The 15,411-nt window shown below is 34.1% G+C and overlaps 1 protein-coding gene across 1 annotated transcript in view; it reads left to right on the plus strand.

The window, feature by feature from the left end:
* VCPIP1 (valosin containing protein interacting protein 1) overlaps positions 1 to 14,820 on the plus strand; it is a 30,410-nt gene extending 15,590 nt beyond the window's left edge. Inside the window, exon 3 of the mRNA XM_040487680.1 lies at positions 8,049 to 14,820. Coding sequence (XP_040343614.1) covers positions 8,049 to 8,920 — 872 coding nt within the window. The 3' untranslated portion in view covers positions 8,921 to 14,820. The remainder of the gene's footprint in view (positions 1 to 8,048) is intronic.
* Positions 14,821 to 15,411: the final 591 nt, after the last annotated feature.

Consider the following 15,411-nt stretch of genomic DNA (forward strand, 5'->3'; position numbering starts at 1 on the left):
TAAAAGATGCTTTTTAAAAATTCCAGTTTCCTTTTGTTCTTTGCTAGTGCATAGAAAATTGATTTTTATGCATTGACCTTGTATCCTGTGACTTGCTAAATTCACATATTCTAGTAGCTTTTGATCAGATTCTATGGGATTGTCTATGTAGGTTATCATATCTTTTGCAAGTAAAAAAGTTATTTTTTTTCCTTTTCAGTAAGTATGCCTTGTATTTCTTTCTCTTGCCTTATTGCACTGGCTATAAGTTCATTGTGGAATAGGAGTGGTGACAGCAGACATCCTTGCCTTGTTCCTGATCTTTGGGGGCAGGCATTAGCATTCAGCCTCTAGGTTTTTCAGGTTGAAGACATTCCTTTCAATTGGTAGTTTACTGAGAATTTATATTTTGAATGGATGTTGAATTTTATTAGGTGCTCTCTTCCTGCATCTATTGAGATGATCTTATGGTTTTTCTCTTTAGTTTATCGATAGGGTGAATTATATTGATTTTTGGATGTTGAGTCAACTTTGCGGCTGGATTCAAATCACTTATTTTGTTGAGTGTTTTGTGACTTATGTGGGTATGATGGCATGTAATTTTTTTTAATGTTTATTTATTTTGAGAGAGAGAGAGAAAGAGACAGAGAGCATAAGTTGGGGAGAGGCAGAGAGAATGGGAGAGAGATTCCCAAGCAGGCTCCACACTATCAGAGCAGAACCCAACACAGGGCTCGATCCCATGAACCGAGAGATCGTGACCTGAGCCAAAATCAAGAGAGACATTTGACCAACTGAGCCATCCAGATACCCCAGAATGTAGTTGTCTTGTAATGACCGTTTAATCAGGGTAATATTGGCTTCATAAAATAGAGTTGAGAAGTGTTTGTTTCTCTTTTGTTTTCAGGTAGATTTTGTAATAACTGATATTATTTCTTTTTTTTTCCCTTCAAATTTTTATTTAAATTCTAGTCAGTTTACGTACAGTGCAGTATTGCTTTCAGGAGTAGAATTCAATGACTTATCACTTATGTACAACACCCAGTGCTTATCATAACAAGTGCCCTCCTTAATACCCATCACTCATCTCTTTTCATTCCTCCCCCACCTTCCTCCATCAGCCCTCAGTTCTTTATTAGGAGTCTCTTACAGTTTGTTTCCCTCTCTCTTTTTTTCTCTCCCTCCCATCCTTTCATCTCTTTTGTTCCTTAAATTCCATGTATGAGTTAAATCATAATGGTATTTGTCTTTCTCTCCCTGACTTACTTCACACTCTGGCTCCATCCATGTCATTGCAAATGGCAAGATTTCATTCTTTTTTATGACTGGATAATATTCCAGTGTGTGTGTGTGTGTGTGTGTGTGTGTGTGTGTGTGTGTGTGTGTGTTTACCACATTTTCTTCATCCATTCATCAGTTGATGGACATTTGGGCTCTTTCCATAGTTTGGCTGTTGTTGATAATGCTGGTATAAACATTGGGGTGCCTGTACCCCTTTGAGTCTGTTTTTTTGTATCCTATAGATAAATACCTAGTAGTGCAATTACTGGATTGTAGGGTAGTTCTGTTTTTAACTTTTTGAGGAACCTCCATACTGTTTTCTAGAGGATATTATTTCTTTCTTAACTATTTGGTAGAATCCATCAATGAAGCCATCTGTGCTTGGAATTTTCTTTGCTGGACATTTTAAACTATGAATTTAATTTCTTTAATAGAGTCCTCTTAAGGTTATGTCTTTTTTCTTGAGTAAGCTTTGTTAGTTTTATTTTTCAATAAATCTATCCATTTCATCCAAGTTATCAATTTTATTGGCATAAAATTATTTATAATCTTCCCTTACTATCTATTTAATATCTGTACAGTCTCTAGCTCTTTCATTTTGATATAGGTAAATCTGTGCCTCTCTTGTTTTGCTGGCCAATCCAGCTAATGGTTTATCAGTTTTATTGATCTTTTCAAAGAAACAGGTTTTGGTTTCACAGGTTTTCTCTATTTTTATTTTCTAATAAAGGTAGATTTAAATTTTAAGCTATAAATTTCTCTCTTAACATCCTCCCTTCTTTTTTTAATCCTTTTCTTTTTAACTTTCCATTTTCACTTTATTCTACATCCTGAACTATATTGATACCAGCTAATAGTTTTTTTAAAAGTTAGTATTTAATTAGGATTGATTATGGTGTTTTCAGTAATTAGGGTAAGTATGCAGTGTCTTTCATGCAACTGAAAGTAACTTCCCTCAGTTTTTTGTGTGTGGGAGGGAGGAGGTGGGTGATTGTGGGGATGACTCTTGATTATTTTCTGAATACTTATATGTTTCTGGTTTGAAATTATTTTTAAACTGTTAGCTGTAATCCTAAGACAATTTAATAAAGAAAGAATAATTTTTTCAACAAATGGTGCTGGGATAACTGGATAGTTACACACAAAAGAATGAAATTTGACCTCTACCTCACACCAAATGTATCCACCACCAGAGTATAGGAAGTAAAACTGGAAAACTCTTAGAAAAAAACATAGGCCTAAAACTTCCTGACTTTGGATTTGGCAAAACCTTAGATATGACACCAAAAGTACAAGCAACGAAAGAAAAAAGTAGGAAAATAAAAAGCAAACTTTTGTGCTACAAAGGACACCATCAAGAAAGTGAAAAGACAGCCCACAGAATGGGAGAAAATTTTTGCAAATTATGTACCTGATAATAGATTTCCATCTAGAATATAAAGAACTCATCAGTAAAAAGGCAAATAACTCAATTAAAAGATGGGCAAAATCTGAATAGATGTTTCTCCAAAGAAAATATATAAACAGCCAGTAAGTACATGAACTGATGTTCGGATGCTCAGCATCATTAACCAGAGAAATGCAAATCAAAACCACAACGAGGTAGTACTTCACACTCACTAGTATGGCTATAATTAAAGAGGCAGATAATAAGAACTATTGGCAAGGAGATGTAGAGAAACTGGAACCCTCGTACTGCTGGTAGGAATGTAAAATGGTACAGTGAGTTGGGAAAACAGTCTGACAGTTCCTCAAAAGATTTAACATGGTTACAACCCAGCAATTCTACTCTTAGGTGTATAACCAAGAGAAATGAAACTTGTCCACACAAAACTTGTACACAGATGGTCATAATAACACTATTCATAACTGTCAAAAGTGGAAACAACCCAGTATTTCCATCAACTGATGAACGGATAAGTGAGATTTAGTATATTCATACAATGGAATATTATTTAGAAATAAAAAGGAATGAAGTACTGGTATGTACTATATCATGGATGAACCTTGAGAATATTATGTTACATGAAACAAGCCAGTCACAGTAGACCACACATTCTATTATTCCATTTATATGAAATGTCAAGAATAGGCACACCTAGAGAGACAAATCAGTGTTGCCTAGGGCTGGGAGTTAGGGAAAGGGGAGAAAATGAGAATGATTGCTAATGGGTTTGGGTTTCTTTTTAGTGTGATGAAAATGTTCTAAAAGTGATTGTGGTAACAGTTGCACAGCTCTGTGAATATACAAAAAACCATTCAGTTGTACACTTAAAACGGGTGAATTGTATGTGAATTATTTCTCAATAGAGCCATTATAGTTTTTTAAATGTTACCGGTGTTACTTATCCTTATTAGAAAGTAGTTTAGAGCTCTGAAGTAAGAACATCTGATAGCAAATTTTGGTTCTACCATTTACTCCCATTACTACTATTTTTAAAAAGTTTTTTTAAACTTTTTTTCTTAACTTTATTTATTAAGAGAGACAGGGAGGGAGGGAGAGAGACAGAGAGAGAGAGAGAGAGAGAGAGAGAATGAGAGAGAATGAGAATCCCAAGCAGGCTTCGCGCTGTCAGTGCATAGGGCTGGAACTCACAAACCGTGAGATCATGATCGGAGCTGAAATAAAGAGTCTGAAACTTAACCTGCCGAGCCACCCAGGTGCCCCTACCTGTGTGACTTCTAAATCTCAGTTTCTTCATTTGTAAGTGGATATTATAATCTAGAGATTGTTAGGATCAAATGAGATCCTGCACATGAAACAGCAAAGGGCCTGGCACCTAATAAATAATTAGCTAATGTTTGTTATTATTATTAGAATTTCAGCTGGCATTTGCAGAATAATTAAAATTCTTTTGACTACAGCAGCCATTTGAAATGGGTCATTGTCAGAAAATTATTTTACTGTTCAAAATACAATTCTAATATTTGTGGCAAAGTTTTACCTCTTTTTTTTTTAAATTAATTTATTTAAGTTATCTCTACACCCCACGTGGGGTTTGAACTCACGATCCTGAGATCAAGAGTCGCATGCTCCTCCAACCAAGCCAGCTAGGTGCCCCTGATCTCTCCTTTTTTTAGGACAGATTTATGTGGCAAATCATTGTTATTATCTGGTGGTCAAAGAATCAAAGTATATCAAGCCCTCCTCACCCCCAAATTTACAACCATATCCTCCAAAAATTGGAACATACTTCTCTTACTTTTTTCAAATTCACTCTAACAAATAGATGGTTATATCTACATTTGAACAGGAATATTTCCCAATTTAATTAACCAGACTGTTAATGTTCCTAGTCTTTATATTTGGATAGATATTTTAAAACTCATTTGTTTAAGGGGTGCCTGGATGGCTCAGTCGGTTGAACATCTGACTCTTGGTTTAAGTTCAGGTCATGATCTCACGGTTCGTGGGTTTGAACTCTCCATTGGGCTCCATGCTGACAGTGAGGAGACTACTTGGGATTCTTCTCTGCCTCTCTCAGCCCCTCCCTCTCTCTCTTTCTCCCTCTCTCAAAATAAATGAATTAAAAAAAAATTAAAGTTAATTTGCTTAAAGTACAGTAATTTTCCATGCAGGTCTTTATATAGAGATAAATGCAGACATGAACGAAAAATTTAGTTTTAAAACTTGTACAGGTATCTTTATAATGTGTTTGAACTTTGTGAAAATGGACATTGAAAATTGTGCTGTATACATTCTCTGTGATTTGCTTCTTTTATGCAACACTTTTTCAGATTCGTTCATGTTGATGGATTCAACTACATTCATGTTCACTGCCACATAGTATTCTATTGTGTCATTTTAATATTATTCATCTACTTTTTTGACGCATTTTGGGTTTTTTGATATAAGGAAGAATGTAGCTATAAACATTAGTATACACATTTTTGGTGTATCCAGTATGATAGAATTGTTGATATGTGATATAGGAACTTTAATACACTTTGATTCTTAAAATTCAAAGGACTATATAAGTTATATAAAATGTAAATGATTATGCTTAAAGGGGTCACAACCCTTAACATATTTGCAGTGATTTTTTAATACATTTTAAATTTTTTTAATAATATAAAGGTTTAGAAAATATAGAAATGGGAAACATCACCTATAATTTTTAAATATTTATCTTATACATATATGTTTTGGCCAGATTGTAGTTATAGTACTTAGATTTGTTTCCTGCTATTCATGCACATTTAACTATATATATGAAACATCATAGGTTTCTTATTTATGTCAGTTATTAATAGCTGGATATTACTTCCATTAGGGAGATAGACCATAATTTTCTTTTTTTTTTTTATTTTTTTTTCAACGTTTATTTATTTTTGGGACAGAGAGAGACAGAGCATGAACGGGGGAGGGGCAGAGAGAGAGGGAGACACAGAATCGGAAACAGGCTCCAGGCTCTGAGCCATCAGCCCAGAGCCCGACGCGGGGCTCGAACTCATGGACCGCAAGATCGTGACCTGGCTGAAGTCGGACGCTTAACCGACTGCGCCACCCAGGCGCCCCTGACCATAATTTTCTTAGCCATTCTCTTCTTGTTGAAAGCTTATTTAGATTGTTTCTGGTATTTTGTTATAAAAAATACTGTGATGAACATGTGTGGGGCTATGATTCTTTCCAGGGAGGGTCAAGGAAAAGCATCACAATAGCAGCCTGGAAACAATTACAAAACCTTTTTCGATCTAACAGAGGAATTAAAACTTTGACTGATTAATATTAGGCAGTCTGTGGTATATGCTTTACATGTTTTTTCACTTAATCCTCAAATCAGTGAAATGAGTAGTATGCCCATCATATATTTACCTGATTGTATTATAATGATCTGTTTGTATCTGTCTCCTAAGAATTACATTTTATTTGAATCTTCAGGGTCTGTTTTAGTTCCTGGCACATAGTGAGACTCAATAGATGTTATCTACTGAAATGAATGTTTGAAAAATTTTGCCTAGGGTCATCCCTGGACTTAACCATTCAAAATTCTCTTCTCTGCTACCTTTGTTTCTTGTGCCAAGTTTTACAGATCTTTGAGGGAGGGGATTGGTAATAAACTGACTCCAGGGTTGTGGCCTGAAAGGCACTTTTTAGACCACATCTCTGATTTTAAACTTTGTCTCTTTTTGTCAGTTATCTCTGTCAAAAATGTTCTGTCAAGAGGAAATTCTAGTTGGATTTGTATTAATGGATACTTCTGCTGAAATGAGTGTTTAAAATTACTATATGTTATTTATTCATTTGCAGTTTCGTTCTTTTCTCTGGTTGTTTGGAATATTCAGTGAGATACATTAGAACCACTCTGTAGCTTTTTTTCAGTGGAGGGAGGAAGAACTATATATTTTTTTAAACAACTTTTTTTTTTTATGTTTATTGATTTTTGACAGAGAGAGAGAGAGAGAGAGAGAGCTTGAGCTGGGGAGAGGCAGAGAGAGAGGGAGACACAGAATCCGAAGCAGCTCTAGGCTCCGAGCTGTCAGCACACAGAGCCTGACGCTGGGCTCAAACTCACTGTGAGATCATGACCTGAGCCGAAGTCGGACGCTCAACCGACTGAGCCACCCAGGCGCCCCAGGAAGAACTATTCTTAACAACCGACAAAACTGGAGACTACCTAAATGCCCACTAAGCATTCTTGAATTCATTTACCCTACACCTCTGTGTTTCTACAGCACTTACTAATAGTTTCATTCATTTTAAACTAGTTTGCTTTTGCTTTTATAGTTTGCCATAAACATACCATTTTCATCACATGTTGTTGAGAGTTCTATACTTCATCTTTCTTTTATTGTTGCTAACATGGAAAATTTTTGGTTTTATACCCCTATTTTTGTATACTTGGAGTATACTCTGAGTAACAAATTTAAAATGTAGGAATATTAGATAGTTTAAAACACACATATTTCTTACACGTACGCTGGAAAGAATATACAGTTTTGGAATGCCATATAGTGAGGTCAGGATCCTCAACTAGAAAAGAAAGAGAAGCTGCTTTCAAGTTCTTCTGTTGCTGTATTAGTTGACGATCAGAAGTAAATCGCAGGAGCATCTATAAGTCAGGCTTATTTTGGTGATTGTGACTTACCAGAGAAGAATAAGAGAAGTAACATGAAATATAATTCCTTTTTTAAAGGAATTGAATTAAGATCTTTTAGCTCTTTTTTAGCTTTCCTGAATGTGCTCTCATAATTACTACTTTAACTAGGGGATATCTTATTGTGAAAGTACATATTTTTTTGTATTTGTGAAAAGTATGTACCTAAGGTATGCTGAGAAAACTACTTTTATTCTGGTATTCTGTAATTCAGTAGAATTACTTATGATTTTTTAATTGTAATTCACAATGTGCAGCTTATTTGTGCAACACTTTGCCCTTATAAGTATTTTTGCTGAGTTTTAAATTTGAGTTTTAGTAAATAAAAATATATTTTCTAACTGCTTTACTGTAAGCAGTTGTTTTACTAATTTTGCTAGTATTTTCCCATAACTCAGTTGTTTGTTGCAAGCCCTTTTCCTAACTTTGTAATAGGTTAATGATGGTCTTTAAAAAAAAGAAAAAAAAAAGTCCCCTGGGGAACTACAGTAAGGTCTGTTATATTTCTTTTTGTTTAGTAGTGTCAAATTCTATTAATAAATATAATGAGTTATTTTTAAATTAGTTTTGTTTTTCAAAACTGATCTGGCTATTATTGTTGCAAATTCACTATTTCAACTATAATGGTCTTTACTACACTTTTTAAGTAAGATTTTAATATGTTAAACACCTTTTTCTCCCCTTCTTTAGGTATGGCTGATGGCAAGCATTGTACTTTTCCACATCTGCCTGGCAAAACCTTTGTCTATAATGCTTCTGAAGATAGACTGGAGTTGTGTGTGGATGCTGCAGGACATTTCCCCATCGGTCCTGATGTTGAAGATTTAGTTAAAGAGGCTGTAAGTCAGGTTCGAGCAGAGGCTACTACAAGAAGTAGAGAATCCAGTCCCTCACATGGGCTATTAAAACTAGGTAGTGGTGGAGTAGTGAAAAAGAAATCTGAGCAGCTTCATAACGTAACTGCCTTTCAGGGAAAAGGGCATTCTCTAGGAACTGCATCCAGTAACCCACACCTTGATTCAAGAGCTAGGGAAGCCCCAGTTGTACGGAAGCATAACACAGGGACAGACTTTAGTACTAGTTCCATTAAAATAGAGCCTTCTGTATTCACAACTGCTCCTAGTAATAGTGAGCTTATTCGAATAGCTCCTGGAGTAGTTACAATGAGAGACAGCAGGCAGCTTGATCCTGATTTGGTTGAGGCCCAGCGAAAAAAATTGCAGGAAATGGTTTCTTCTATCCAGGCTTCAATGGACAAGCACTTGCGGGATCAAAGTACAGAGCAGCCACCATCTGATCTTCCTCAAAGGAAAGCAGAAGTTGTGAGTTCTTCTGTGAAGTCTGGGAGTCTTCAGACTGGCTTACCTGAATCTTTTTCCTTAACTGGTGGCACTGAAAATTTGAATATAGAAACAACTGATAGCTGTGTGGCAGAGGCACTGGGAGCAGCATTTGCCACAAGGTCAAAAGCACAAAAGGGAAATTCAGTGGAGGAGCCTGAAGAGATGGATAGCCAAGATGCTGAAATGACAAACACAACTGAGCCAATGGATCACTCTTGATTTATTTAGAGGCTAATAATAAAGGCAGAATGTTTATTGTGAATATGTAACATTTGTTGGCTGGGCCACATAACTCAATTAGTCATAAAAAATCTTGTACGTATATAATTCAAAGATTATATCTTGTTATTCAGTGCATGACAGCAAGTGTGTGATTGGCAATAGCTTTTAATATACTGCTGCCCAGGCTGGCTCTGAATTCCTATAAATTAGTTATTAGATCTGCTGAGATGAGTTTCTTCCATACATGTGGTTCATTGGAAGTTTTTGTAACTTTAATTCCATGAAAGTCTTAATGTTTCAAACATGAAAATTCTCTTGCTAATGTTTGATTTCTGAAAAGGATAGAACTAGGGGGAAATGAGATTTTGCTAATGTTGATGTCATCAAGATAACCATTCCACATATTTATTAGAGTGTCAAAAGATTTATGTAAATTTGAAGGTTATCTGAACTAAATTGTATCTTAAAATTCATAGAAGGATTTATTAGATACTGGGATCCTGACATTTCCGTGAACGTAAACACATTCATAGAGATATGTATTCTTGGTGAAAAATATCTTGAGAATAGAGTGTAATGATATAACATTTTGCTGATTTAAGCAAGGCTAGGGGGAAAATATCTATTCTAGAATGATAAAGTCAATGTGATTCAGTAATGTTGCTGTCTGAGCCAACACAGCCAATTGTGTGCTCTGTTGTTGATAATATGTTACCATTATTTTTTTAATCCTGGCCTGGTCAAGTACCACTGAATTTTTTTCTTTAATCTTGCAGAAAAGTTGATTTCAAAGTGTGGTAGAAAATATGAAAATAATGGTAGCAGTAGTTAATCTCTAATTTTCAGAGTTTGTCAGATTCACAGAGAATTTATATATAAGAATTTATCTTTATGAATGAGTTACATTGTTCTACAATTTTGATCAATGGTATTTAAGCTTGTATATGCTAAATGTCTTTGAGCCCCTTTGAACCAAAAATGTTTCCTTTTTTCCCTTAGCATCCATAAAATTTTCTTTATTATTTGGCTTCACTTGGATTTGGATGCAAATTTTACTGCATCATACCCTGATCAACTGGGCATTTGCTTAAATAGTGTATTCATCAAATCTTTAGTGCCAGTTTCCTCAAGAAGCAGCTTTCATGCTTATTATACCTTAAAGACAAAGAATGTTTATCCTGAGATTGGTATTGCACTATTTTATCCTATTCTGCAAAGCTGTATTCTGAAATGTACATTTCAATCCATCTTTTTCCTTTGTTCACTGAAATTAAGTTGAATTTGAATGGATGAAAGACAAAATGTATGTTAATACAATCTCTTATCTAGAGCATTCAAAGCCTGGCTGTCTCTGTTTGCACATGTAACAGATACAGAACTGTGTTTTCAGTCTAAGAAAATGTTCATCAGAAAGTATATTATCAGGTGTTTCAAAATTTCAGCCTGTTGATTTATTAAGGAATATATATGCAGTACTTTGACTTGTGTTTCCAAAGAAGGGAGGTTTTAGATTTCTTTCTATGAAAGTATTTCGGACTTAATCCACCTACTAAATGAACTACTCCATTTTGAATCAGGAAAGAATGGAGAATCTAGACATTTTGCAAGTGATATCTGAGCAAGATATATATTTGGGTTTTATCACATCACATTTTAAACCATATTTTATCTCTTCTAAATTTAGTTTCAATTATCTTAATACCTAAAGAGCAGGAAAATTTAGGACTTTTATATTGTACACTCGTTTTGCATAAAGAACTGCAGCTACCAAATAATTATTTAGTTAGTATAGGTGGCTTCTGGGTATAAAACTAAAAATTAGAACTACCACTAACCACTATAATTATTTTTGGGCTCTTTCGCCCACTGAAACTGGCTTTTTCTTATTAGTTTAAATACAGGAAAACTGTTTAGCAAGCAGATGCACTGCTTCCAGGTAAATGATATAATCACCTTTTCTTTAACAAATATTTTCTTCACCTGTGGCTTGGCATGTTTAGTTAATAACTGAGAAATACACTCTCATAGCATAAAGTAAAAGTGTCAGGAATAAATTTTATCTTCCTATTAAATATTTGCATTTAGTCAAATTAGAATGCACCTGTGAACATTAGAAGAAGGGCTTTAAACTCTGATAACACTATTAATTTCTCTTGCCACAGCAATGCTATTTAGAAGCCAGTTAGGTATGAATATTATAATAGTTTGGGTTCTCCCTTGATAAAGAATAAAAGGCTTGATTTTGAGAGTGGTCAGATTTTCTGAAATTATTTTAAATTTGCTGAAATTTGGGTGGAGTAAGTAGTAGGTTTTGAGAAGTGGGCCAGGTATCATCTTCACAAGTTTTAGAAAGAATTTAAGTGCTTAATTTTCATCCTTTGTCCTTCCATATGGTTATCATAATCAAATACATGACCACAGACTTCTTATTTTTTAGTACTGCCATTTGTGGTCACCACAACTTTGAGTTCAAGCTAGAGATCATAAATCGTTAAAATATTTTTTTTAGCCCTAGATGTAACATAACCATAACTCAATCTTATAATTAAATTCTATTTGCGATGTTTCACTGAAACTTAAAGTAAAATTGTAAATTTTTCTCTTCAGTAATACATTTTATAAGTAGTCATACCAAGTTTGAAATGATGACCAAAAGTCCAAGTAGAGTTGAAGATGGTGTATGTTTAGAATAGTAGTAATGACAAACTGGTTGAAATTGAAGAAAACAAGACACTGCCATATATTATAAGTTAGAATATAATGAACTCCAAGAGAATGTTTACTCAGGAACTGGTTAAAAAGTAAGCCTAAGTTTCCCCTTTCACTATGTTTCAAGTATTTTATTGGAAAATGTTAGAATGAAGACCTGAGAGAAATTTAGCAAATGCTATTGACTGTGAAATTTGCTTTATATCTTCTGATGATTTTTAGTTTGGTTTTCACAGTCAAGCCTACTGCTTGCAATTAAGACATCAATCTGAAATGCATCTGTGAATCCCAGCCACAGGTCCCTATTGCCATTCTTTTTAAGTATCTAACTTGATTTGAAATGAGCAGACTTTTGTGTATGGTCTCTTACCTCAGGGAAGATCACTTGCTAGCAATTCATATATTGCTAATGACAGGTTTTTGAGAATTGTACTGACATCACATGTTAGCTACTAAATGCACAATTTATAACTATTACTTTATGGAGCTGCCTACTAATACTGACTGCTAGTGAACATTTTCTTAAAAATTTAGAACTCGCTAATTACTAATCTTTAGCTATGAAGTAAACTCATAACTTCTGTCATTAATTATGCTTTGATCAATATAGTGACAATATCTAATACTGTGTTTATTTCAGAATATCAGTACAATTTTATCTTCATTTTTCAATAGGAATTTCAGTTGGCCCACACTTAAAATACTGCAGAGTAGATATTGAGAGTTTCATGGTTCCCAAAACAAGATCTCCATATTAAGATTTTCCTAGAAGCCTTTGCAAAATTGAATTAAGCTGCATTTGATACGAATTTAAAATGACCTTTATCATAGCAGTAGTGAGATACATACTCTACATAAGTTGGGTAGATATATCCTACAGTTCAAGATTATATAATTTAACAAAATTGTACATTCTCAAGGCTCTTCACAATATAAGAAATTAATTTGCAAAAGAGAACTATTCACTTGAAAACATACCACAGTAGAATGTTTACTTAAGAAATAAAATAACAAAGCGGAGCTATTGTAAGATTTGTAGTTAACTGTAAGTTCTGCCATTCTTAATAATTCTTTGAGATACTGTGTTTCAATTCATATTTAATGATAATTAAATTGTGGGAATTTTAACGTTTGTTCCAAAATAGCAGAAATTGTAAAAAATTGTGAATTATTGGAGAAAATGCCATTACTTGTATATCTGACATTTAATTTTTTAAATTATGGAGTCTACATGCTTTTGTAGTATAATATTAATACAATGATTATTCTCTTGTAAAAGAAAAGGAAAATTAGTAAAAAAAAAAGTTTTAGTTGATATTATCTGCTTGTGAGTATCAATTACTTAGTATTTAAAATTTGAAGGTATTGCATATTTTTCTTTAGAATGCACAAGTCCCTGAGCCTTTTATGCCTATGATAGGGCAATAAAAGAGTGAAAAGGTTATCAATATTTCAGGTTTATTTGACTTTAAGAATTAGTGCCAAGAGCTGGAGAGTCTACTTTTTGGAGAGAAATACTCTTTAGAATATGTAAAAATAAGTGGTAATGTAAATATTTAGAAAAATCACATAGCTAGTGCTTTAATTGCTCAATTAAATAGTATAAATGTTCTATCATCCCTAAGGCACTGGCTGTTACCCATTATTTTCTGATTTTGTGGTTGCTGTATATATTACATTTGAGTAATAAATAATTGGTAATAGTGTATTATAACTATATAGTGTTCTACAGCACACCTCACACTGTACAGTATTTGAAGTTTTCTTTTATATTAATAAAACTATAAGTTAATACATACTGATTTTCCCCTCGACTTCTCCACAGTAGCTTTTTAAAATAATTTTTTATTCTTTAGTTTCCTGGAATTATACTTTAATAATATAATGCATGAAAATATAGTTCAGTTTTATAAAGGAATTCTTACTATAATAAAGTCTTTTCTAAACTTTTAGTGGGACATCATATAGGGACAGAAGTTTCCCCCTTAATGTGATCTCAATGAAAATGAAGTGGACTCAATTAGAAAAGAATGAGCAAAATTTCTTTAGGCATTTTACATAATTGGGTTATGGAATGCTTACTGAATATTTAAAGACAAAACAGACATGTTCCAATAAAGACAGAACTTAGTTTTGTGCTGTTTTTTTAAAAAATACTTGTTAGACATAATGAAATGAAGGGAAATAAAGAAAATAGTAACATTTGTATAGCTTAGCAATCAACATGACATACTTACTTTGAAGTTTTAATATGTATGTTTAATATCCAATTTGTTAGACCTGTTTAACTTAGTGAGAGCAGAGTCTCAGACACTAGACTTCTAGAACTGAGTCTGGGCATGCTGCTTATGGTATGATCGCTCTATGCTTCATTTTCCTGTCTAGGAGGATGATGAGGATATCTACTCCTGGGGTGGTTGTGAGGATTAAAAGAGTTAATACTTATCAGATGATTGGAATAGTGCCTGACATAAAGTAAACACTCAAATGTTTACTATTATTGTTATTTACATATCACAGTAATTCAGTAGAGTTCAGTTGCCATTTAAAAGGGATAAATCCTCATATACAGGACACATTATTTAAATAGTTCGTTTTGTTAGGTTAAAACCTGCTTTATTTGTGATAAACGGTTAATGGGCTAAAAACTGAATGGTTTGTATGTTCAAATATTTATGCAAGAGCTTTATGACCACATGCAATACTGAAAATCTGGAGAACTGACAGTCTTGTGCTTCTCACTAACTTGTTCTGTGACCTAAGGCAAGTCATGGAGCCTCTCAAGGCCTCCATTTCTACTATAATCTTTTGGTTCTACAGTTGTTACCTTCTTGTTCTGCTGACCATGTCATCATGGGCTCACTTGCTGATGATCTAGTGCTTATGGGACAAGTGACATTGGTGTGGGCTCCAAGTAAACTAAACAATTAGCTTTGCTTTATGCTTTGGCTGGCTACACTTGTCCCAAACTTGGACTTGAGGTCTTGTACATGCATCCCACTGGTCACATACCGTATAGTTTGAAGCTCTCAAAAACTTCAGTGAATAAAATGAGATAAACATCCTACTCATGACAGTTCAATATGGATTTTATTTTTATTGACTGGCTTTTTCAGACCCCAGTAACTGCAATTATGACTGCATAGTTGATTGTTTCTAATCATTAAAAATGTATACAGAAAAATGAAGTAAGTCTTTAATTGATTTCCTAAACTGTATATGGTATATTGAGATGAAAAACTTACAGGTTCTTTAAACCTGTACTCTTTCCTGGGGCACATGGGTGGCTGAGTCGGTTAAGCATCTGACTTCAGCTAAGGTCATGATCTCGTGTTCTGGGAGTTTGAGCCCTGCATCCAGCTCTGTGCTGACAGCTCAGAGCCTGGAGCCTGCTTCAGATTCTGTGTCTTCTCTCTGTCCCTCCCCTGTTCTCTCTCTCTCTCTCTCTTGCTCTCAAAATAATAAACATTAATTTTTTTTTTTTTAAACCTGTACTCTTCCCTTGTTGGAACTAAACCTGTCTTTGGTCCATTTGTCAGACCACATAAATCTTCATCTAAAAACAAACTGTGGGAATCTGGGGGGATTATTCCTGTTTGTCAGCTCCATGTATAGAAAGAAACACGTATAGTATGAGGTCTACCTGTAAAAATAATGACTTATTTTTATATTTGATTTATGGAATCAACATTATACTTGAATCATTCATTCATTTAATCTGTTTATTAAGCACTGATCAAAAGCCAAGCTTCTAGGAACTGGGGAAACAATTCTAAATG

Source organism: Herpailurus yagouaroundi, unplaced genomic scaffold (assembly GCF_014898765.1).
Source record: "Herpailurus yagouaroundi ecotype Mexico unplaced genomic scaffold, PumYag 165, whole genome shotgun sequence".
Taxonomy (NCBI): Eukaryota; Metazoa; Chordata; class Mammalia; order Carnivora; family Felidae; genus Herpailurus; species Herpailurus yagouaroundi.